This window comes from Trachemys scripta, chromosome 2, assembly GCF_013100865.1.
Source record: "Trachemys scripta elegans isolate TJP31775 chromosome 2, CAS_Tse_1.0, whole genome shotgun sequence".
NCBI lineage: Eukaryota > Metazoa > Chordata > Testudines > Emydidae > Trachemys > Trachemys scripta.
Window position 1 is genome coordinate 238,036,722 of NC_048299.1, and position 23,345 is coordinate 238,060,066.

At 42.4% G+C, this 23,345-nt stretch overlaps 1 protein-coding gene across 1 annotated transcript in view; it reads left to right on the forward strand.

The window, feature by feature from the left end:
• Window positions 1-763: 763 nt before the first annotated feature.
• The window catches only part of OSGIN2 (oxidative stress induced growth inhibitor family member 2), a 36,216-nt gene continuing 13,634 nt past the window's right edge, over window positions 764-23,345 (forward strand). Inside the window, exons 1-4 of the mRNA XM_034763236.1 lie at window positions 764-918; window positions 6,441-6,595; window positions 13,479-13,615; window positions 15,428-15,619. Coding sequence (XP_034619127.1) covers window positions 875-918; window positions 6,441-6,595; window positions 13,479-13,615; window positions 15,428-15,619 — 528 coding nt within the window. The 5' untranslated portion in view covers window positions 764-874. The remainder of the gene's footprint in view (window positions 919-6,440; window positions 6,596-13,478; window positions 13,616-15,427; window positions 15,620-23,345) is intronic.

A 23,345-nucleotide genomic window follows, 5' to 3' on the forward strand; every position in this document is an offset into this window, starting at 1 on the left:
GGGGCAGGAGTTGCTCTGTGGGGGGTGAGAGGGGTGTTGCTGTTTGGGGGCAGGATAGAAGAAGGGGCTATGGGGGAGTTACTGTTTGGGGGCAGGGTGGAAGAAGGGGCTATGGGGGAGTTACTGTATGGGGGCAGGGTGGAAGAAGGGGCTATGGGGGAGTTACTGTATGGGGGCAGGGTGGAAGAAGAGGCTATGGGGGAGTTGCTGTTTGGGGGCAGGGTGGAAGAAGGGGCTATGGGGGAGTTACTGTATGGGGCAGGGTGGAAGAAGAGGCTATGGGGGAGTTGCTGTTTAGGGGCAGGGTGGAAGAAGGGGCTATGGGGGAGTTGCTGTTTGGGGGCAGGGTGGAAGAAGGGGCTATGGGGGAGTTGCTGTTTAGGGACAGGGTGGAAGAAGGAAGGGGTTGGGGCGTGTTGCTGTCTGGGGCCAGGGTGGGAGAAGGCCTGGGGCTGTGACGGGTCGTAGGGACGAGCTCGCCCAGGGCTGTGGTGCTGGGGCTGTTCACCCGCACAGGCCGTGATGCTCAATACCCCTTTTCCGAGGCTCCATCACCTCCCATCCTAACCCCGGCTGTAGCCCGCGATCAGGCTCTTGCGCGTCGCCTGCCGTGGCCCGGCCCCCTCCCGCTTTCTCTCTCTCTCTCTCTCTCTCCGCCGCGTATCCACAGTCCCCGCCCAGGCGCGTCCCCATCCCCGCCGGTTCCGGCTCCTCCCCCGTGTGACCTGAGGCCGGCGGGCGGGGAGGAGGCACCGAGCCAGCCGGGCCCCAGTGCGGCGGCGGCGGCAGCGGGAGGAGGCGGAGCAGCGCAGCGCAGCCCGGACCCGCCGCCGCTCAGCTCAGCCGCCAGCCGGCTCCCCGCGCCCGCCCGCCCATGCCGGTGTGGTGCTGCCGCTGCTCCCTGGCCCGCCACTTCAGGTGAATCCCCGGGGGGCGGCCGTGGGGCCGCCGGTCTGTGGGGCCAGGCGCCTGCCCGCCCCCGTGCGGAAGCCGCACGCCGAGTCCCGCTGCCGGTTGAGAGAGGCCGGGGAAGCGCGAGGGGTGGGGGGGACACGCGGGGAGAGATGCTGCGGTCGCGAGGGCAATGGCCCTGATGGGGGTGGGGCAGTGGGATCCCCAGGGGAATGGCCGTGATGTGGGTAGGGGTGTATCCGGGGGAGAAGATGGGGGTTTGCGAAGGGTTTGGCCGTGATGGGGGTAGATGTGGGGTCCCCAGGGGAATGGCTGTGGTGGGGGGGGGGCGATGGTGGAGTCACGAAGGGCTGTGATAAGGGTAGGGGGGGTGGGGGTTAAGGTGGGGTTGTGAAGGGAATGGCCATGATGGATGGGGGGGCAGGTTGGTGGGGTTGCCAGGGGAATGGCAGTAATGGAGGGTGGAGGGGCAGGGAGGTGAGGAGGTGGGGAGAATTATCATGATGGGGTAAAGGTGGGGGGCAGGGAGGTGGGGTCACAAAGGCAATGGTTGTGATGGGGATGGGTGTGTGGGGGAATGGGGTCGCAAGGGGAATGACAGTGATGCGGGTAGAGGTGGGGAGGATGAGGGTGTTGCAAAGAGAATGGCCACGATCAGGGTAGAGATGTGGATGGCGGGGAGGTAGGGTCACCAGGGGAATGGCTGTGATGGTGGTGAAGGGGTGGGATGTCAGGGTCAAGAAGGCCTGTGATGAGAGTAGTGGGGGGGGGGCAGGATGGTGGGGTTGTGAAGGGAATGGCTGTGATGTGTGTTGGGGCGGGTAGGTGGGGTTGCAAGGGGAAAGACCACCTTGCAGGTAGGGAGCAGGGAGATGGTGTTGTGACAGGAATGGCTGTGATGTGGGTATGGGTATGGAGGTGAAGGAACAGGGATGGAGTATGAGCCGAATGGGGTGGGAGGAGACAGCTGTGGGGGGACAGGAATAGGGAGCAATGGAAGGATGTGGGGGCTCTTCTGGTTGTGGAATCACACATGGTCAAATATGTACACAAAAATGGGCTTGCCTAAGATTGTGTGCAGAAAATAACTGCATGCTATTTTTAAGGATGCAATTTCAGAGTGTTTTGCTGAATATTTGGCGCTCATTGTAGTTTTTTAACCATAAAGTATTGTTGTTTTTTTAGGGAGCTATTTGTTGTCCACCCCTACTCCTATTTTGTCTTGTATATATGGAAAAATATATCTAGTGGTTAAAGCATAGGACTGGGAGTCGGGAGATCTAGTTTCTGTTCCTGAATGTGCCACAGAAATTGTGTGATTGGACAAATCACTTAAACTCTAGCTCTGTCTGCACTGAGCTTTATTCTCAAGCTTCTCTCTCCATTGTAACTTCACTGGTGCTAGCAGTGGTGAGCGCATTAGTGTAGACTGACTGCTGATGTTTCTACAGCCCTGTCATTTAACCTTGTTCAAGAGCATGTCTAGACGGTGAGAGATTGTAAGAAAAAGCTCAATTTAGACCAGGCTGTAGTGCCTTTGGCTCAGTGTGCACAAGGTTTTGGTGCATTTACTCAACTGTAAAGTAGGGATTATAATAATTACTATGGGTGTTGGAAAAATTAATGTGCGGTATTCTTGTAGTCTTAAACTTTGAATGGACTGAGACACTGTCAACTTAGAAATCCTGTTATAAACAAACATTTGTTTACTTATTACTTTAGCACTTTAGATTAAAAGTGAAAGAATTGAAAGGTGGGAAAAAATTATACTAGTCACTACTTATGCTGTTTGTATACTTCTCTTCTGTTTCAACTTGGACAGTGAAAATTAGTGAAGTAGGTTTCACATTTGTTGATTCTCCCTTTTATTTCTGGGTTCTTAGTACTTCAGTGTCTGGGTTTCAAACACTGAATGGGATTTTCTTTAATGAACAACTATTTTCAGTGGACATTTGTTTTAAAAACATTTTTATTGGTGTTAACATTTTTAAAAGCTTGTTTTTACAAAATTTAAATTTGAGCCTATATTTTAGTGGAGAGTAAAACCTGTATTTTATCTCCCACCCAAGGGTGGGCTTAGCAGAAGTATTTTTCTAAAAATTGTACTGGAATAGGAATCACTTAAAATTGGAAATTGTCTATTGAAGAAAGGGTGGCTTAAATTAAGTTTTCACTATTTTAAAATTTATAGCATTGTGTAAGGCATGCTTCCTACAAAATCATGCCGCGGCCAGTTAAATGATAGATGCTACAGAAGAATTTGATATTATTTGGTCTGGAAAAAAAATCTTGACTTAGATTATATATAAATAATAGAAAATCTAACTTTTTCCCTGACAATTTTTCTGCACTGATAACTAAAAAATCAAAACAAAAAAACCTAAAAGTATTAGCTTGCAATAAATAAGGAAGCTAATTTTAAATTTGGTTATCTGAAGAAAACATACTATCAGATGCCTTTGTTATGACCATGATAACATTATTTGGCCCTGACTCTGTAACTGACAAACCGTTGTGCCCACTTGTAGTTATTCAGGATAAGAGCCATAGTCATGTTAGCAAATCTCCCCCACTCCCAAAGTTGTCTACCAAGGCTACAATGATGTGTTATCCTTGTTACAGAAAAATTGTTTTGGGTTTTGCGTTCATATTTGGTTTAAGATTAGAAAGAAGATGGCATTAGTAACTCCATAGTTAAGACCTCATTGAGATTTTCACTTAAAGTAGGACTAAAATTGCTGTTTCACATTGTAATGATTAAACTTAGTCTCTGGACCTGACACGATAACTCTTCAGAGAACAAAGTAATTTTCTATGTAATATTTTAATCACATATACTAACTTAAGTAGAGGATACATTTTTAATTGGCCCACTTTTGAATTTATCATGTTTTCTTCACATTTCTTTTGGTACCTCTAGCTAAACATTCATAGTCCCTACAAACTCCAAATGTGTCTTTTATGTTCAAATAATGCTGCAGACCAGATGCAGATCACTTTTGAAATTTCACAGTTAATCTCAATTATTTTCTTTTAATCAGATTTTTGAGCCTTTGTAATTGACTGATCATATCCATCAACTACTTCTGATATCCCAGGTAGGGCTGTAAGGGGGAGAGAGGAATCTGGGTGTGAGTGGGGATGTGAGGAGAAAGGCTTTGGGGATTCTAAGGGGTTGAATGAAATTTTGCAGAGAGAAGGTTAGCAGGAATGCTTTGAATTTGGTTTTATTTGTTAGGTAGGAATTAGAGTAGAAATCTACATATTATGTGTATGTGTAGGTTTATTATGTGTATGGTTGCCATTAGGCTACATGTTGGTTCCTCGAGATGTGGATGGAGATATATGGAGTGTGGTTGGACAGAGTTAATTGGAAAAGGGAACTGATGAGTGGAGTGTCGGTAATGTGTTGAGTTGTTTAGCTGCTTTTTTTTCCTTTTCGTGGTTTGTGCTGGTGCAGTCCTACAGTCTTAACTCAAAGTTAACGAAGATTTTTTCTTTAGGATATAAATTAAAAGTTGGATTCAGTTAAATACTTAAAGAACAGTGCTTTTAGTTTAATTTTAATGTACTGTTCTGTGTTACCTGGCTGATAAAGAATCAAGAAGAAACGCATCTCAGATAGTTTCTATCATGGGATAAACACAGTGAATATATGGTGTTGCATCCTACTACAGAAGAATCCACATGGTCAAGGACACCGCAGTCCTTCAATTTTGGCTGGGAACTTAGAACTTCAAACCAAATGGTACAGTGCAGTATATTTGAATCTTAGAGAAGAGTATCTGTATACAAGATACTGCTGCCTAACTAAAGAATATGTTATGCACTTAATATGCACACAAACACGTCTCAGTGACACCTTATTACTTTTAACATTATGGATGCCAAGAACATAATAGGGGAGACAAAGAATAGTTAGATTTAAAGAGACACTGCTGGTTGATTTAGGTGCACAATTTAGATGTGTAAAAACAGGTTTTTGCAACATTTAAAATTAGTAAAAATATTCTCATGATTTTCCTTTTAAATATTCCAATATAAAGTTATTTGTTTAAACTGAGTCTGCTACAGTGCTTGGAAATCAAACTTTGCAGAACTATGCAAGTTCATTTGAGAACAAATATGCTGTTGGAGGAGGAGTGAGATGAAACTAATCTATTTTTACTTTTCAAGCTGAGTGAAATGGAAAAAAGCATTTTTTTAAGGAAGCAAATAACTATCATCACAGTAGGCTAGTGATACAATAACAGTAATTGTCAGTTTTAGTAGACTCAGTAAGACAGTGAACCTCTTTACTCCAGTTTCTGGGGAAAATAGGTGGAGAGGCACTTACTAGCATTGTCCAGCCATGCCGGAAGAAAGACAGGAGACAATGGATATGGTTTAATTAGTCAGCAACTTTATTCACTTAAAATATCTGGGAGTACCTGCCTGATTGGGAAGGGGTAATACTGAAGTTTTGGTGTCCTTGTCCTTAAACACAGTCCTATAAAAGTGAATTACATTTTTAAATGATTTCATAGTATAAATAATCCGAAGTGCCCTACAATAGGTAAGAACTTGATTTTTAGATTACTTTTAACCTGCCAGTGTCCTTTTAGATATACCAATAAAGAATGTGGTCCATTAACACCACAAAATGATTTGAAGAGAGGAGTTTGTACGGTGCTTAATGATTTGTTTAATCTAACAGAAATCCAAGTAGTCTATAAACTTCTTGGGACAAGGACCTATTTTGAGGTAGTTATCTCACACTTGGCCACTGTAAAACAAATAGTGAATTTTTGAATCTAAAGGGATTATATATTATTGGGAGTGAATTTGGCAGAAACAGTCTATTGACATTGTTCTTGTTCAACTCAGAACATCTGTGAGTTCATTAGAGAGTCTGTTAATTATTTTTAATAAGGTATTTTTGCATTGAACTGGAGTTGTAATTTGAATATAAATTACCCCAGATGTAAGTAATTTATCAATTACATGTCTAGTAAAACTTTGGAAAGTATTGCATTTAATTTTTTGACCAATTTAGGGGAAAAAACCTTTGTAATTAAATATCATATTTATAGGTTGATAAATGTCTGACCTAAGCTTTGGCATTGCTGAAAGCCTGGTAGGCAGTTATTGCCAAGAACCAAATACTTATTACATTTGAGGTATAAAAAGGGTGTGGGGAAAGCAATAGTTTAAATCACTAGATTTATAATCAGACACTGAATTTGAATGAGACACACATTAGATTATATTCTGCAGGTCCTTTTCTTTTGCCGCCTGTATCCTTTTGTGGTCTTTTTTGGAGGAAATATTTTTTCCCCATTATTGTAGCAAAGAAGCAATATTCGGTGTGGGAAAAGTTATACTGAAGAATAAAATTCTGTATGTGAACTGATTAGTGTTTGTTTTTACTTTTGCGTAATGCAATCAAAGTTTTTTATCATTTCGACAGTTTTAAGGCAATGTTCCAATAGCGACTTAATTTTTGAAGAATGTGCTGTAATGCTCAATTGATGTTTTTTCTCAAATAGAAATTACAGTGGCCCTGAAAGCGAAGGACAACTTTTGAGCTCCTTAGTGCAGCATTTTGGTGACAACCTTGGGAGGAAAGATAAAAGAATGCCCTTACTAGAAGAAACCACTCTGACTGGGGACCCGCTCCTGACTGTGCCAATAGTAATAATAGGTGAGTTATTTCCAGAGATTATTTTGTGTTCTCTGGCACTACCATTACTTTTTAAGAACCAGGAATGCAAATCCATTTATAATTAAATAAGTTGATGTTTGCCAAATGATAACCCATCTCCAAGGTGAAGGTGTTTATTAGATTGATACAATTAGTATAGTTAACAGTATTACCATCATGTTGTCATTAAGTCAAATGACTGGTTATCATTGAAATGTATTTGAACTGAAAATGCTTATTTTAATGGAAGATGTTGAGGCAGCAATGTTCGGACGTGGATGATGAGTTTGTTGGCAGATACCAGATTTGAGTTCAGTAGAGATTTAGGCCTCAATTCTGCAATCTGATATACTTGAACATACCCTTATGCCTGCATGAAGTCCTACTTATGTCATTAAGACTGGGCACGGGGAAGGCTTTGTTTGAATGGATTAGATTGGAAGATGCAAACATTACAGTTAGACAATTTGTGTACAGTACAGTTAGACTTATAATGTCTCAATAACTGTATCAGGGTGGATTGATTTAAATCAAAATTGATTATTTTACTCTCTGTAATCATCATTTAAATCAGCAAGCAGGAATCAATTAAAATTGATTTTTAATCATGTTTTGCATTTTACTTTTTACTTATTCTCCTAACATGGTTTTGCAACTAACATGTTTTGCATTTAAAACTAACTGATTTATTAAACTAAGGAAGCAATATCTGCAGTTAGTGAATTCAACGGATTGTTTCTTGTCGTCATGTCCTTTGATACTTCAGAACTAGTAGAGCTCATCCTCTCACACCTAGTTTAAAATAAAAAAAAAAAAATATGGAGATATACACCTATCTCATAGAACTGGAAGGTCATCGAGTCCAGCCCCCTGCCTTCACTAGCAGGACCAAGTACTTATTTTTGCCCCAGATCCCTAAGTGGCCCCCTCAAGGATTGAACTCTCAACCCTGGGTTTAGCAGGCCAATGCTCAAACCACTGAGCTACCCCTCCCCCCAGTTTATAATAAATAAATAAATAAAATTTATTATTTATAAATAGTTTGTTTATTAGATTGGAAGAGAAAACAAGCTTTCCTGCTTTGTCAACATCTGTTGGTTTTTAGCTTTGAACTAATCATGGAACTCAACTAACTGAAATTAATGAAGAAAATATTCTCTCTGTACCTCCAGAAGAGCCTACAGCTGTCAAAAGCTGTTTTAGCACTTCAGTAGACTGGTTCCAGGTGCCTAGCCAGCGACTTCAACCTGTTTGATTTTCTTCAAAACTTTGGCAGAAAACATATACTGCTTAATTTTTTGTATCTAGTTTCAATTTTAAAAATTCAATTTGTGTTTATTTTAAATCACTGATTTTTTTTAATCCATCCTGAACTGTATTTATTCATACTTTTTTTCTGAAACAGCAATCATTATAGTGTCTAGGTGCTGTTAGCAATTAAAATCATCACACCATAAAACTGATTCTTCACAAGATAATCAGTTTAAGTTGTTAAACTGTAGACTTGATAAAACAGTTTATTAAAGGCTTGTACTATAAAGGTTGCCAAATGACAAACTGCTAGAAGAAATAAATTCTTCAGGAGTGGATCCTGTGGATATGTCCATACTGCAATAAAACACCTGTGGCTGGCCCATGTCAGCTGACTCAGGCTATGGGGCCATACAGTTGCAGTGTAGATATCCAGGCTTGGGCTGGAGCTTGAGTTCTGGGATCCTCCTCAACTGCTGAATTGTCAAAGCAAGGTGCTGAATTCTATCTCATCTGATGGATCATTATTAGCCAAACACAGTGCCCATAAGAATATGTTAACCTGGAGATGACAGAGGCTTCTATTGCTATGGTGAGTTTCATACCTTGCAGGAAGAGATGGTGTCCTGGCATTTCTACTAGTCATAGTCCAGAACTGCCATATGGTTCCTGATTCAAAACTTGCACTGGTTTTCAATAATTGTGCATTATGCAAATACCTGTGCTAAGTACTGCTGCTGCCTTCAGAACTCCTCTACTTGCCCACATCAAATGCAGCAGCCATGACTTCTTCCAGTGAAAAATAAACGTTTTTATCCCAAATATGTCCGAACACTTTTTTTAATCCTGTATTTTAGAACTGGAAATCTTATAACTTGATCCCCTCAGTGGACAGCCTATTAGCCCTAATATGCACCTGTTCCAATAAGAAGTCTTAAAAAAAAATCGAAATAATACTTTAGTAAGACAGAATAAAAGAATGGCAAATTTGTTCACTGTATTTCATCTTGATCTTTTTCCAAGTGCCTCTATGCTTTCTTCTGTGCTACCTCTTGTGACTGAAATGATCTCCTTCATCATGTATGCCATGTAATCTCCCAGTCTTCCTTCCCATCCCTCATTCATGGCCCATTGTTCTTTTAGCTTCCCAATGTTAGAGCATGTCTACACTTGCCATTTAAAGTGCAAAAAGTCCCTTTTTTGCACAAAAAACATGGGAGCATCTACACTTGCCAATGATTTTTTGCGGTGAAACACAGAAGTTTTATCGCAAACAGAAAACCACCTCCATGAGAGGCATACAGTTCTTACTGGTGATACTTTTGTGCATAGGTGCTGACTCTGTGGGTGCTCTGGGGCTGGAGCACCCACGGAGAAAAATTGGTGGGCGCAGAGCACCCACTGGCAGCTCCCCGCCCCCCCCCCCCCTTTCCAGCTCACCTCTACCTCCGCTCTGCCTCCTCCCCTGAGCGGCCACCGTGTCCTGCTTCTCTCCCCTCCCTCCCAGCACTTGCGCCGTGAAACAGCTGTTTTGCACGGCAAGCCTGGGAGGGAGGGGCGAGGAGGAGGAATGCAGCACGCTTGGGGAAGAGGCGGGACCAGGGCGTGGATTTGGGGAGGGATCCAATAGGGGCAGGGAGGGGGCGGAGTCGGGCCAGGGCTGGGGGGCACAAGCTTTTGCAGTGATGTGCAAGTGAAGAAACGTTCTTCCTGTTTACACAGGTTTTAGCCTCCAGAGGATATCACACAGTGCCTAGGTGACCACTCTGGCCAGCAGCTCTGCTGCTCTGATGCCAGGTAAACAGATGTCCGCCCCTCCCCCTGTAAAGCCCTGGGAACTTTGAAACTCCCCTTCCTGTTTTCTTGGCAAGTGCTCACTTATCTGGCCTGGTGACAATGGCTGCTCCCCGGGGCAAATGGTACCCTGCTTGGAGCAATGCTGAGCTACTGCAGCTGATCAGTGTTTGGGGAGAGGAGGCTGTGCAGGGACCCAGAATGCCCCACGATCCCCCCCCCCCTTCCCTCAAGACCTATCCTCAAAATGGAGAGAGCTGCACTGTGGGATAGCTGCCCTCAGTGTGCTGCTCTCATCCACGATGGAAGTGCTGCAAATGTGAACATGATCTGATGCCTGTGGAAGTAAGTGAGAACACAAACCAGCGCCTTTCTTTTACTGGTTCCCTATCACCAGTGAAACTGATAGCGCAAAAACTCTGCAAGTGTAGACATAGCCTTAGTGTCTTCCCACTGCACAAATTTAGTAATTAAACGACTAATATGATGTATTCATTACACAATTATCTTGACCTTATATTGTCCTTCCCTTAATCTCCCCTGACCTTTGTCTGTCATCTTTCCCTATCTTGTGTGTAATTTAGGACTTGATCCTGCAAATCCTTATTCATGCAGATAGTACTTACTAAGGTAAATAGTGCTGTTGGGACTTGGAGAGATTTTTTTAGGGTAACTTACTTTTAAGTTACTCATTTTTTATTCTTTGCTGCCACAGTATTAGTAGTGCTTCGTGTTCACAGTTTTGTAGCCAGGACTTGGTTTTGCTAGTGTGTTGCGAAATACAAATATTTATTTGGCATTTATTAAGTAGAAGAAAGGTAAAGAGAGAGGAAAAACTCAGAAGATTAAACAAATCTTCATTTAACAAACTCCCTCTTGTTGTAAAAAGTGTTTTACTGGGGAAAAGTCTTTCAATAAATGTTTCTAAAATATCGCTAAAGGGACACCATCAATTTGAAAATCATGCTTCTGTCTGAAAACTTTGCACCTACTTTCATTAAAAGTAACATCAAAGATTACTACTGCTGGGTGATGGACAAAGTCCAAGACACATACTAAATAGAATTAATCAGAACAGGTACGTTTACCTTATTTTATCATTGAATTTAACATATAAATATAAGTGAGGCAATATTTCTCCTCCTTCAGATTGGGACAATAGAGATGGTTCTCCACTCATGGAGAAACCAATTTCTATACTTCATCCTGTTCCTGATCCCCAAGAGATTGGGAGGGAACAGAACACTTTTGAATTTGATTTATTTTAACAAGTTTCTGCAAATGCCAAAGTTCAAGATAGTCCTCCCGTCCCCCCAGATCTTGGATACTTCCTGTGCTAAACAAACACCTTAGCTTTTGAACTCAGTCTGTTTTGTCCAGAATGCAGTTCATTCTCCTGTAAACACAAGTTCCCTTAAGTTCTCATCCAAAAAACAATGTTTGCAATAACTGCTTTTACATTCATTGGTTCACAAAGATGGCTATTTGCACTACAGTGTCTTAATTTATGATAGTGAGGGTTCTTTTTTCATAGATTACTGTTGACCAAGACCCACTTCTACCATTATGCAATCAGCCAATATTTATATAACTAGATGAAGGGGTGGTTGTAGTTTAAAATTAAAATGTATATTATTTATTTATACTGCAGTAATACCTAGATGCCCCAATGAGGATCAGGGCCCCATTATGGTAGGCACTGTAGAAAAATGTGATTCCTGCCCTGAAGAGCTTACCATCTAAAAATATATATTTTATTTAAAACCATTTGATCAGAAAATCATCCGAGGCCCATCTACATTACAATGTTAATAAAGTCAGGGGGCCCAGTTGTGTTATGTTGTGCGCAGGACTTTGTTTTCCCTGTAATTGGTTAAATCTTTGACCCAGTCATGGGGGACATTCTTGTAGTGTAGATGAAATCTCAGAGTGTCTCCGTAACCAGGTTTATTATTTAATTATAGGCCGATACTACTCATCTTTTATTGCTGTCAGTTACTCTATTAGCGTAAGTGGCAGAGGTCTGTGCAGTGGATCTAAATGTGAAGCACTTGGGCATTTATAAGGCACTCATTATAATATCCATGAGGAAACTAACAATTCTGTCTTCAGAGTAAAGTTGGAATAGTGTACAGTAAATAAGGGCAATATTGAACAATGAGGATAAAACAAAATATTGAATAGTTGCTCATTAAATGAGCACCATCCATTCTATATACTAGATGAGGCAGGGATGCTGTGGAAAAAATATGTAATTAGAGACTATATCATGCATAGGGGACCAAATTAAGGTTGCATAGGCAACCGTAATTCTGGCTTCTCATAACTTTTAAGGGTTGACTTTGCAAACTTAGTAATGTTCTTTTAACATAGTATTTCTGTGTGTATAGTGTATTATGCTAATGTTTAGATGACAACCAAATCAAGGTCCTATAGTGCTGGGTACTGGCGATGCATGTAGTAGTTGACTGGCTCTGATGTTTAACTTGATTACAGAGACACTTAAATCCCATCCACTTTGCAATTTTCTCTCCTATTGTAACCAATTCTCCAACAACTCCGCTGTAATCAGTTCTACTGATTCTACTAGTTATAGTATTGACAAAGCAGAAATGTCTTATAAATCAGCTCGAAAGTTGATGCAATTGAACTTGCAATTGACACCTTTGTTCTGATATTGTCACATTTTGTGGTGCGCTCCTTTTCTACTCTTTTTCAAACCAGTTCATATTTGTCATCACTAAATGGCTTCGCTAACCATAGAAAGAAGGGCAAGTAGACAAAACTCACTGTCTATCAAATTCTGTTGCCAGATTGGATGTATATTGTGTTATATTTTGAGTGACCGAGTTTTTTATTTTAATCAGCCCTACATTGACCTACACTGGCATACTTCTGGTTTTAAATTTTCGTAACTTGTGCTTTATCAGGAGTTCCCCCCACCCCAAAAAGTTTGAGACTGGCTTAAATATCATGTTTGTATTCATAGATTCTAGGACTGGAAGGGTCCTCGAGAGATCATCGAGTCTAGTCCCCTGCCCTCATGGCAGGACCAAATACTGTCTTAGACCATCCCTGATAGATATTTATCTAACCTACTCTTAAATAAATATCTCCAGAGATGGAGATTCCACAACCTCCCTAGGCAATTTATTCCAGTGTTTAACTGCCCTGACAGTTAGGAACTTTTTCCTAATGTCCAACCTAAACCTCCCTTGCTGCAGTTTAAACCCATTGCTTCTTGTTCTATCCTTAGAGGCTAAGGTGAACAAGTTTTCTCCCTCCTCCTTATGACACCTTTTTAGATACCTGAAAACTGCTATCATGTCCCCTCTCAGTTTTCTCTTTTCCAAACTAAACAAACCCAATTCTTTCAGCCTTCCTTCATAGGTCATGTTCTCTAGACCTTTAATCATTCTTGTTGCTCTTCTCTGGACCCTCTCCAATTTCTCCACATCTTTCTTGAAATGCGGTGCCCAGAACTGGACACAATACTCCAGTTGAGGCCTAACCAGTGCAAAGTAGAGCGGAAGAATGACTTCTCGTGTCTTGCTCAGAATACTCCTACTCTTCTCTTTTTAATCAACTATTCTCCCCCACTACCCAAAAAGTATTCTGCAGGGTTGTTTTTGAAAAGGTCCCCCATGCTAGGATTGTAATGTGAAGATTTTAGCCTGTACGTTTTTCTGAGTAGGGATAGTATGCTATATGCATAGCACATTTGGGGACATTGCTACAATATAATAATTTTACTACTTCTGTGGTAATATACAAACCTTAGCTGTTGTAATAAGACTTCTTAAAATGTTTAAAATGCTTTAACTTTTGTTTTTAATAGGGAATGGACCTTCGGGAATTTGTCTTTCTTACATGCTGTCTGGGTACAGGCCATATTTGTCTCCTGAAGCTGTACATCCAAATCCCATTTTGCATAGTAAATTAGAAGAAGCTAGACATCTCTCTATTGTTGACCAAGTAAGTTTTCACTAACACTTCATCCAGTTGTTTTCCTTTAACAGACGAAACTAATAAACACTTTGTTTCCTTTTATGAGCTTCTTAAGATCCTTTATAGTCATTTAAGACATGTAATGCCATTGGCATGCTCTTAACCAGCAAAGAATTCTTCAAGACCTACACTATTACTCCTCGAGGAAGGCACGGTATAAGCATAGTAGTGGGAGCCAGCAATTCCCACTGTGGTCTTGAGCAAGTCACCTGATCTCTCTCCCTCCATTTTTTCACCTGTAAAATGAAGATCATATTTGTAAAGGGGTTTGAATGTGTAAACTGCTAAATAAGTGATAATTATTAATTCAGAAATTTAAGAAAGCTACTTTATGGAGATCCAGCATACTTTATCCAGTCACAATTAAAATATTTAACAAGTTGTTAATCAACATTCAGCATCTTCACTTGCACAAAAATAACACTGAATTTACTGGGCTAATTTCAGTTATGCTGTAAAATTATTCATCTCAAAGTAAGTGCTCTTTACATCTGCTTATTTATAGTCTGAATTTAATTTAATGGTATGCACTATGTCCATCAATAAGTAAGTTACTGGGCTCTTAGTCATGTACTGGTATGTATATTTCACTGTAACAGTGTATTAATTCATCTAATATAGGGAGGGAGAAATAATCTGGGTAGAGGAAATAAAATTGGAAAATTTGAACTATGAAGTAGTTTGTTTGTTTTTAACATCACTCAGGTGCCAACTTTGTAGGCCTCAATGAATCCAGGTTTGATTTTGGCAGGAAAGGAATTTGTCTTTGCTGCTGGCTATAAATGCTGTGTATTTGTGACTTTGCACCCATGGGGCTTCAATCTGATTTTGGAGAATAAAATGTCTCCTTGCCTTGTCAACAAAATGGTGTCTAAAGTCTTAGTTTTTCTTTTGGTTAGTTGCAAAGTCCTTTGCTAAGCTGATGTTTCTGGCGTTGAAGACATAGCAGTTAGGTGGATGCTGAAAAAAGAATATAAATATTTGTAGGATGCAGGGGTGAAAGTAACATTAAGTACTTACTGGTATGGGGGCTCAGCTCTGGGCCCCCAGAAGGGGCGGGGCCTCAGGCAGAATGGGCAGGGCTGGGTGTCAGCCTGGGGCTCCAGCGGTGATTTAAAGGGCCCGGGGCTCTGGCCGCTGCCGCGGTAGCAACAGGGGTGGCTTCGATCCCTAGGCCCTTTTAAATCACCAGCCCCAGGGCACCTGCACCCACCCCCCTCCCCCAGTTGGTGGCCCAAGGCGGGCAAAAGGGGCAATGATGTTAAAGCGCTGCTGCGGCAGTGCTTTAAGGAGGGTCCTTTGCTGCGGCAGCACTTTAACTACATTGTAAAATAGTTTCTAATTAATCTAAAAAGACTAGTAAAAAAGAATAAATAGTATTGAAATAAATTTGGGAATAGCCATTCATACAGGAGGCTGACCTCTTGACATGATAGAAGTCATTTAGTCCAACCCCTCCACAGTGGGGGAGTAAGTATAACCACACAATGATGGAGAGTGTGATTTAGGGAACCTGTTCATTTAATGGTAACCTCTATTCTTTAAAAATATGACTGACTTGTCCTTTTATTAATAGGATTTAACTGGTAACTTTAAAAGTTATTAATTTTTCTTTATGTTCAAACAATGAGTACAATCCTAATTTATGTTATTAGAGTTGACTCTTCTTGGGAATACAGCCATCCCTAATTAAGAGGAACTGTCCTTTATCTTTTTTTAAAACTATACTGCATGGTAACAGTTGCATCAACAAGGAAATCTTTCTTCTTCTTAATATAGGATTTAGAATACTTGTCTGAAAGTCTTGAAGGACGTTCTTCCAATCCAGTTGCAGTACTTTTTGATACACTGCTTCATCCAGATGCTGACTTTGGCTATGATTACCCACCTGTTCTGCACTGGAAGCTAGAACAGCATCATTATATCCCACATATAGTGCTTGGCAAAGGACCACCTGGTGGAGCTTGGCATGTGAGTAAACTTTTCATTTATACAGGCATAAGCTTTCATAGTAAAAAACCCATTTCTTCAGATGCATCTGCCATGCATTTGAAGAAATAGGTTTTTTACCCATGAAACCTTATGCCCAAAGAAATCTGTTAGTCTTTAAGGTGCCACCGGACTCCTTGTTGTTTTTGTGGATACAGATTAACATGGTACCCCTCTGATACTTTTCATTTATATTCCTCTAACTTGTTGGGTTTGTATTTGAGGGTTTTCTTAGTATGGGGCTGATTTGTAGATGTTAATGAGAATTGCAGCTTCAGCCTTTTGATCTACCAAAGCCCAAATGTTTGACAAGACCCAAAATGAGGGCCTAAAATATATTCAGGAAATTTAAAATGCTGCAGGATTCGTTTACTAGCATAAATAACTCTGTTACTTCAATGTCATGATTCTTTATTTTTGATGTAAATAATGTTCAGCAATAAAAGTTAGGGGACACTACATTTGTGTGGAACATAGATAACTTTAGGACTGAAATGAGAGAACATTTGAGAGGTTTTGTTGCAGGTACACAGTAGCTCCACAGGCCCTGTTACTCCTGCATGTGAACTTATTAAAATGGAAGTGTTCCTAGTATGTTTGCATATTTTTATGCTCCACTGCCAGACTACACACAGAATTTTGATTAATAAAATCCAACTACATTGCTGACCTAACTGCTGCAAGTCTGATTCAGAATTTTAATATTGATATCCTGGGTTTCTGTATTTTGTCTGTGTCTTGTAATAGACGAGTAATTTACAAAAAATTTCTGTAATTTTAAAAGGATATAATCCTTTTAGGTTAAATCCCATGTTTGGTGGTTGCAGGTTATTTTTAACTGTTAGAAAAGGTAAGGGTTTTTTTTTCTAATTTTTTTTTCATATTGTAAATATATCAAATGGATTTAAAATTATCTATATCCTTATAGCTTTGTGAACCCAGACAGCATGGTACTAATACACTGGAATCAGAAAGTGAAACTGTCCTTTCAGTTTTCAGTCTTGACAGAATCCTTTTTAGGCATTGTGGAATCCAGTTTTGATTCACTATACTTCATATCCATGGCAGTAGATTAGTCTTGGACTTTTAATTTTTTTTATGTTTAAAAGTTAAAAAAATAAAAAAACTGTTCTGAGGATCTTTGAAAACCCCTACCGTAAAGGGAAGCCCTAGCTTTTATGGAAGATGCTTTCTGTGCCATCAGTAAGGCTATGTTTTAGTCAATGGGTATTTTTAGTAAAAGTCATGGGCAGTAAACAAAAATTCACAGCCCGTGACTTGCCCATGACTTGTACTATACCCCTGACTAAATCTTGGGAGTGCTGCGGGTGCACGTGCGAGGCCGTGGATGCTTGTGGGGGTGGGGAGGGTGCACTGGAGGGGAGGCCGCAGGTCTTTGGCAGGGGTGGCCCGGGGGGTTGCCTGGATGCGCGTGGGGGCAGTCTGGAGAGCGCTTGGAGGGGACAGCAGCATGGGGCACCACGAGTGCACGGGGGGCGCAGATGCTCAGGGGGCAATCAGGGGGGTGCCGCGGGTTCTCAGGTGGGAGCAGCCCAGGACCCCTGTTGATGCTGGGGAGGGAGGGATTGATGGGGCTGGCAGGCTCCCTACCCGGCTTCTCGAAAGTGGCGACATGTCCCGCCCTAAGCTCCTAGCTCCACACGCTGCCAGCTCCACAGCTCCCATTGGCCGGGAACCGCTGCTAATGGAAGCTATGGGGGCAGTGCCTGTGGGCTGAGACAGCTTGCAGAGCTACGAGTCGATGGTGGGACATGTTGCTGCTTCTGGGGAGCCCCCCCCAAGGTAAGCTCTGCCCAGAGCCCTCACCCCCTCTTGTACCCCAATCCCCAACCCTGAACCCCCTCCCACACCCACACTTCTGCTGTGGGGGAGGTGTGGCCTGAGACTGCCCCAGCAGCGGCTGGTGTGACTGACCCAGGAGCTGCTTGAGCTGCTCGGGCAGCCCCGGCCGCTTCAGAAGTCACAGAGGTCATGGAAAATCAAGGAATCCGTGACCTCCATGACAGAGTCGCAGCCTTAGTCATCATTAGGTGGCAAGGACAGCAGCAGATGGAAGAAGCAGTATAGGTTACCAGAAGACAAGGCGGCGGCTGTTGCTTGTTCCACTACCACATTGTGTCATAATTTCAGGTAACTGCACCTCTGACTCTCTCCGTGATCTGCTCAAGGAATGCCCCCTTAGGTGTTGGGCCTCTAACAGTCACCTCTCTCTGGGCAGGAACCTACATCCCTCTCCCTCCAGACCAGGGCTTTAGGTTGAAGCCCCTGGCAATTCATTGATTATCACAGCAGGTCTGACCTAGCTCAGCATCTGCAGTTTCACACTTGCTCTATCAAGGGCAAATACACTGGTTCACCAGGGACCAAACAGCCTTACGCAGAGCACCGTTTGTTTATTTTTAGGACAGAAGCATTACAGAGAAAACATATCTTAAGCAACAAAAAGTCTAAATGCGTGTGTGAGCTTACTAGCTATCAATCATCTTTACTGTAGAGACCTTATCAGGTTCCAGTTCTTCAAACCCTTCAGCAGAGTTTTTTCCCCTCTTGGTTAAAAAGGCACGTCAGTTTGCTGGATCAAAATGAGCCCCTCCCCCAGTCAGTTCATGCTGGCTCTTAATACCACAAGCTCTTTCTTTGTTTCCTGGGTCTCTTGAACCTGGTCTGTATCAGTATATGCAATTCACCCAAAAGGGTGGTACTTCTCTCAATTTATTTACCTGTCCCAGCATCTGCAGAAATTCCCCCCTTGATTCTAGTTCCTAGCAGGCAAACTTTTTGGCCCGAGGGCCACATCTGGGTATGGAAATTGTATGGCGGGCCATGAATGCTCACGAAATTGGGGGAGGGGGTGAGGGCTCTGGCTGGGGGTGTGGGCTCCGGGGCCAAGAATGAAGAGTTCAGGGTGTGGGAGGGGGCTCCAGGCAGTGGGTTGGAATGTGAGAGTGGGTGAAGGTTCCAGCTGGGGGTGCGGGCTTTGGGATGGGGCCAGGGATGAGGGGTTTGGGGTACAGGAGGGTGCTCCGGACTGGGGGTGGAGCCAAGGGGTTGGGAGCATGGGAGGGGGCTCCAGGTGTGGGAGGAGGTATAGGCTCTGGTTGGGGGTGCGGGCTCTGGGATGGGGCCAGAAATGAGGACTGCAGGGTGCGGGAGGGGGTTCTGGGCTGAGGCAGAGGATGGGGCATGAGGGGGGTGAGGGCTCCAGCTGCAGGTGCAGGCTCTGGGGTGGGGCTGGGGATGAGGGTTTTGGGGTCCAGGAGGGTGCTTTGGGCTGGGACTGAGGGGTTTGGAGGGCGGGAGGGGGATCAGGGCTGGGGCAGGGGGTTGGGGTGCAGGGGGGGGCTCAGGGGTGCAGGCTCCAGGTGGGGCTTATCTCAGGCAGCTCCTGGAAGCAGTGGCATGTCTCCCCACTGACTCCTATACAGAGGTGTGGCCAGGCAGCTCTGCTGCGTGCCGTCCTGTCCACAGGCGCTGCTGCTGCAGCTCCCATGATTCCCGGTGGTGCTTGGGACAGGGGCAGCGTGCTGAGCGGAGGCCCCCTGGCTGTCTCTAGGAGCATAGGAGCTGAAGAGGGGACATGCTGCTGCTTCCAGGAGCTGCGCGGAGCGGCCCCCAACCCTGCTCCCTGGCTGGAGCGCTGAAGCAGGGCAAGCCCCAGACCCTGCTCCCCAATGGGGGTTCGGCGACGGTTTAAAACAGCTGGTGGGCCGGACGCAGCTCAAGGGCCATAGTTTGCCCACCCCTCTCCTAGATAGAGCTTGGTAACCCTCCCCAGTCATCCAGCATGCATTCCCTGGCTCACAGAGGTATAGATAACATTTATAAATTTGATGCAGTAGTCTCAAACATATGCCTATGTTTGTCATATCTATTAAAGGGATCACCAAACCTTTTTATAACCTAGATCACTAATAGAATAAATGTCTTGCTGACCACTTCCCTGCTCATATGCTGTCATACGTCCCACATCCTCTTCTGCTAGCAATTGCAAACATTCCTATGTGAGCTATAGCAATTGCTTATTTTATTATGACTTTTACATGTATTTCATATATATTTTTGCTATCTCTGTAATGCAGTTTAGCAGCTAGTAACAAGCAAGAGAGTCAACCAGCTCTTCATAAGCCACAAGCATAAACCACTTGTTTGGGAACTACTGTTAGCAGCAGCCTAATTGCTCAGGGCAGATAAAATTGATGGGCCGATATTTTGTTATCATTGATTGTGGTAACCTGTTCATTATCAGACTTGCAACACTCTGTTTATTCTGAATTCGGTGCCAGGAAGCAAATTTTAACAGAAGAGGAACAAGAAATGCTCAACTTAGTTCAACCAGGAACTTGCCTGCTGGCTATATTATTCTGCTAGTAAATATGGCTGGATAACTTTTCTTTTATTAAGACTCTTTTTTCCATATCTCACCTCATGTTCTTTTAGGATACTGTAGAACCCATTAACTAATTAATCTATTGTTTAAATTCAGGGATGCAATGGTGTTTTGGTGTCAAAGCAAAATTTCAAAGTTTATGCATGTGTATACACCACCAACCATCAACTCAGTACTCTCCCCACACCAGGTGATCTTGTGATCACAGCTAAAATGGTTAACAGAGAATTTGAAGTTTAAAAATATAATTCATGCCGGTCAGCATGGTTTCATGGAAGGTAGATCTTGCCAAACAAACCTGTTGTCTTTCTCTTTCTCGTTTAAAAAAAAAAAAAAAAAAATTACAGTTCTAGTTGATAAAGGCAAATGTGTCGATACACCTCTACTCCGATATAACGTGACCCGATATAACATGAATTCAGATATAACGTGGTAAAGCAGTTATACACCCTCCGGTGGATCAAAGCAAGTTCAATATAATGCGGTTTCACCTATAACGCGGTAACATTTTTTTGGCTCCCGAGGACAGTGTTATATGTGGGTAGAGGTGTATATTATACGATTTGTCCAAGGCATTTGATTTAATACCATGTGACATTTTGATTTAAAAATATACATGATATGAAACTAACAGGACACACATTAGATGGATTACAAACTGGTTCACTGATAAATCTCAACGTGTAGTTGTTATTGGAGTCATCAGTGATGGACTGTTTCTAACAGGGTTCTCCAGGGAACTGTTCTTGGTTCAGAGCTATATAATATTTTATCAGTGATCTAAACAATGATATAAAACCTTTGGCAGTTAGGTTTGCAGAAGACACACAGATTAGTGGAGTACTAAATAATGAGAAGGACAGGTTACTGTTACAGAGTGAGCTGAATTGCCTGGTTAAATGGTCACAATCCAATAAAATATATTTTAATATGGTCAAATGCAAGGTACTACGTCTGGGAATAAAGAATGCAGGCTATGCCTACAGGGTGGGAGATGGTGTCTTGGAAAACAGTGACTTGGAAAAGCATTTAGGAGGGTCATTGTAGAGAACTGCCTCAATATGAGATCTCAGTTAAATGCTCTGGTGAAAAGGGCTAATGTGATTTTTTTGGACGTATAAAAAGGGGGTTATCAAGTAGAAAAAGGGAAGTGTTCTTGCCTCTGTGCACAGCATTGGTTAATTCTGATGTCTACCCTTCAAGAAGGATTTGGAAATACTGGAAAGAGTTGAAAATAATCCAGCGAGTAGAAAGCATGATTTAGGATATAAAGTTAAACGTGTTCAAACTATTCATCTGATCTCACTCTATCTAGATACTTAATGTGTGGAAAATGTATCTAATAATGTGGGAGGCTTTTCAAACCCGCTGACTAAGGCATAACAGAAATCTAATGGCTGGAATTTGTAATTAGACAAATTCAGTGTTGAAATAAGATGCACTTTCCTGGCAGTAAGAGTGTTTGACTATCAGGACAGTTTACCGGGAAGCTGGTGGACTCAGGATTGCTTGAAGTCTTTAAAATGAGATTAGATATCTTTCTAAAATATATGCGTTAATCCATCTTCTGGGAGAAATTCTATGTCCTAAGTATGCAGGAGCTTGGGCTGGATGGTTGTGGTGGTTCCTTCTGGTATTGGAGTCTGAATCCCCCTTTTCATTCTTCCTTCATGGGCCATAGGGAGAACGGGAGCTCTGCATTGCCCTTAATGTGCTCATAATATTTACAGCTCGGTATTAAGACTGAGTATAATCAAGTCCCCGGCTTCAGTCATTCATCTGCAGGAATCAGGAGGGAATTCCACCCCCCCCAACCCAGTGAACAATTAGCCAAATTAAATATTCTGGGTTGGGGTTGGTTTTTTTGGGGTGGGGCTAGTTTTTTTGTTTGCCCCCTCTTAAGCATCAGGGATTGGCTCAAGATGGGACAGGACATCAATTGGTGTGAACCAGTGCTTTGAGGTCGTACAGAGAATCCTCTTTCTCGGATGGTTGGCTGGTGTGTCTTGCTCACATGCTCAAACTAATCTCCAGATTTGAGGTTGAAAAAAGAATTTTTATCCAGGTCAGATTGGCAGGGATCTTGGATGGGTTTCCATCTTGATCTGCAGCATGGAGTGTGGATTGCCTGCAGAGATCGTCTGTACATATCTCACCTAATCAATTGCCTGCTGTTACAGGGGCCTAGGGCATTGATGGTGCCTCAGTCTATCCTGTTCTGTGCCTGTAGCACACAATAGTTTAGTCTCCTGAGGACTGAAATGCTTCTCATAATCCAAGTTATTGAGCTCAATATTTAATGACGGGTCAGACGAAGGACAGAAGGGACCATTAGATCATCTAAACTCTATAAAATAATGATGGTAGTGCCTTACATTGTTTCTTCTTTGATTACACTGCTCTACAGCCAAAATGCTTCTGAAATAAATGTAGTCAAACTTTACTAATTTTGGGTCACTGAGAATGAAAATGATGCTTAAAATTGTTGATTGGCTCTAGTTTTTAAGATATGCTATTGGGTCAGTATATACGACCCTTGACTTGGGAATGGCGGAGGATAAGTGAGTTATAAAGGGAAGGGATCTCAATTTAAACCAGAAATGACTAAAATATATCTTTGATTGGATCTATGAATAAATCTATGACTGGGTTTGGACAGTACTTGCTTTTTAGGCAAAACACTGAATGATGCAATCTGAAGCTGGTATTGCGTCATACATGATATGAATTGCATCATGTTATTCCTAGAAGTCATGGATGATGCAATCCTAACTAATCTTACATCACTCTGCTGAACAAATTGCCCTATATCAGCTCTAGAAATCATACAGTGTCGTGCTCTCTTATTTGTCAGTGTTTGATTTTGCAAAGGGACACATTTTTGTTTAGCCAAAGTGAGCAGAGATGCCTCGTACTTGTGTGAACAGTGCAGATAACTTCCGCTATGTTTATGGTGAAGTGACTTTTGCATCACAAAAGCGCAGTATAACCACTATGGTTAAGAAAGCCTATCACCTTTCTTTTGGCTGCAAAATTGGAGATCAGGACAAGAGGTGGGCCCCACACATATGCTGCAACACTTGTGCAACAAATCTTCGCCAGTGGTTGAACAGGAAAAGGAAATCTATGCCTTTTGCAGTGCCAATGATTTGGAGAGAGCCAACAGATCGTACCAGCAATTGTTACTTCTGCATGGTGCCTCCAGTTGGGAAAGGTGTGTCAAAGAAGAAAAAGTGGACTGTGCATTATCCAAACATTCCATCAGCTATACGCCCAGTACCCCACGGAGAAGGACTGCCG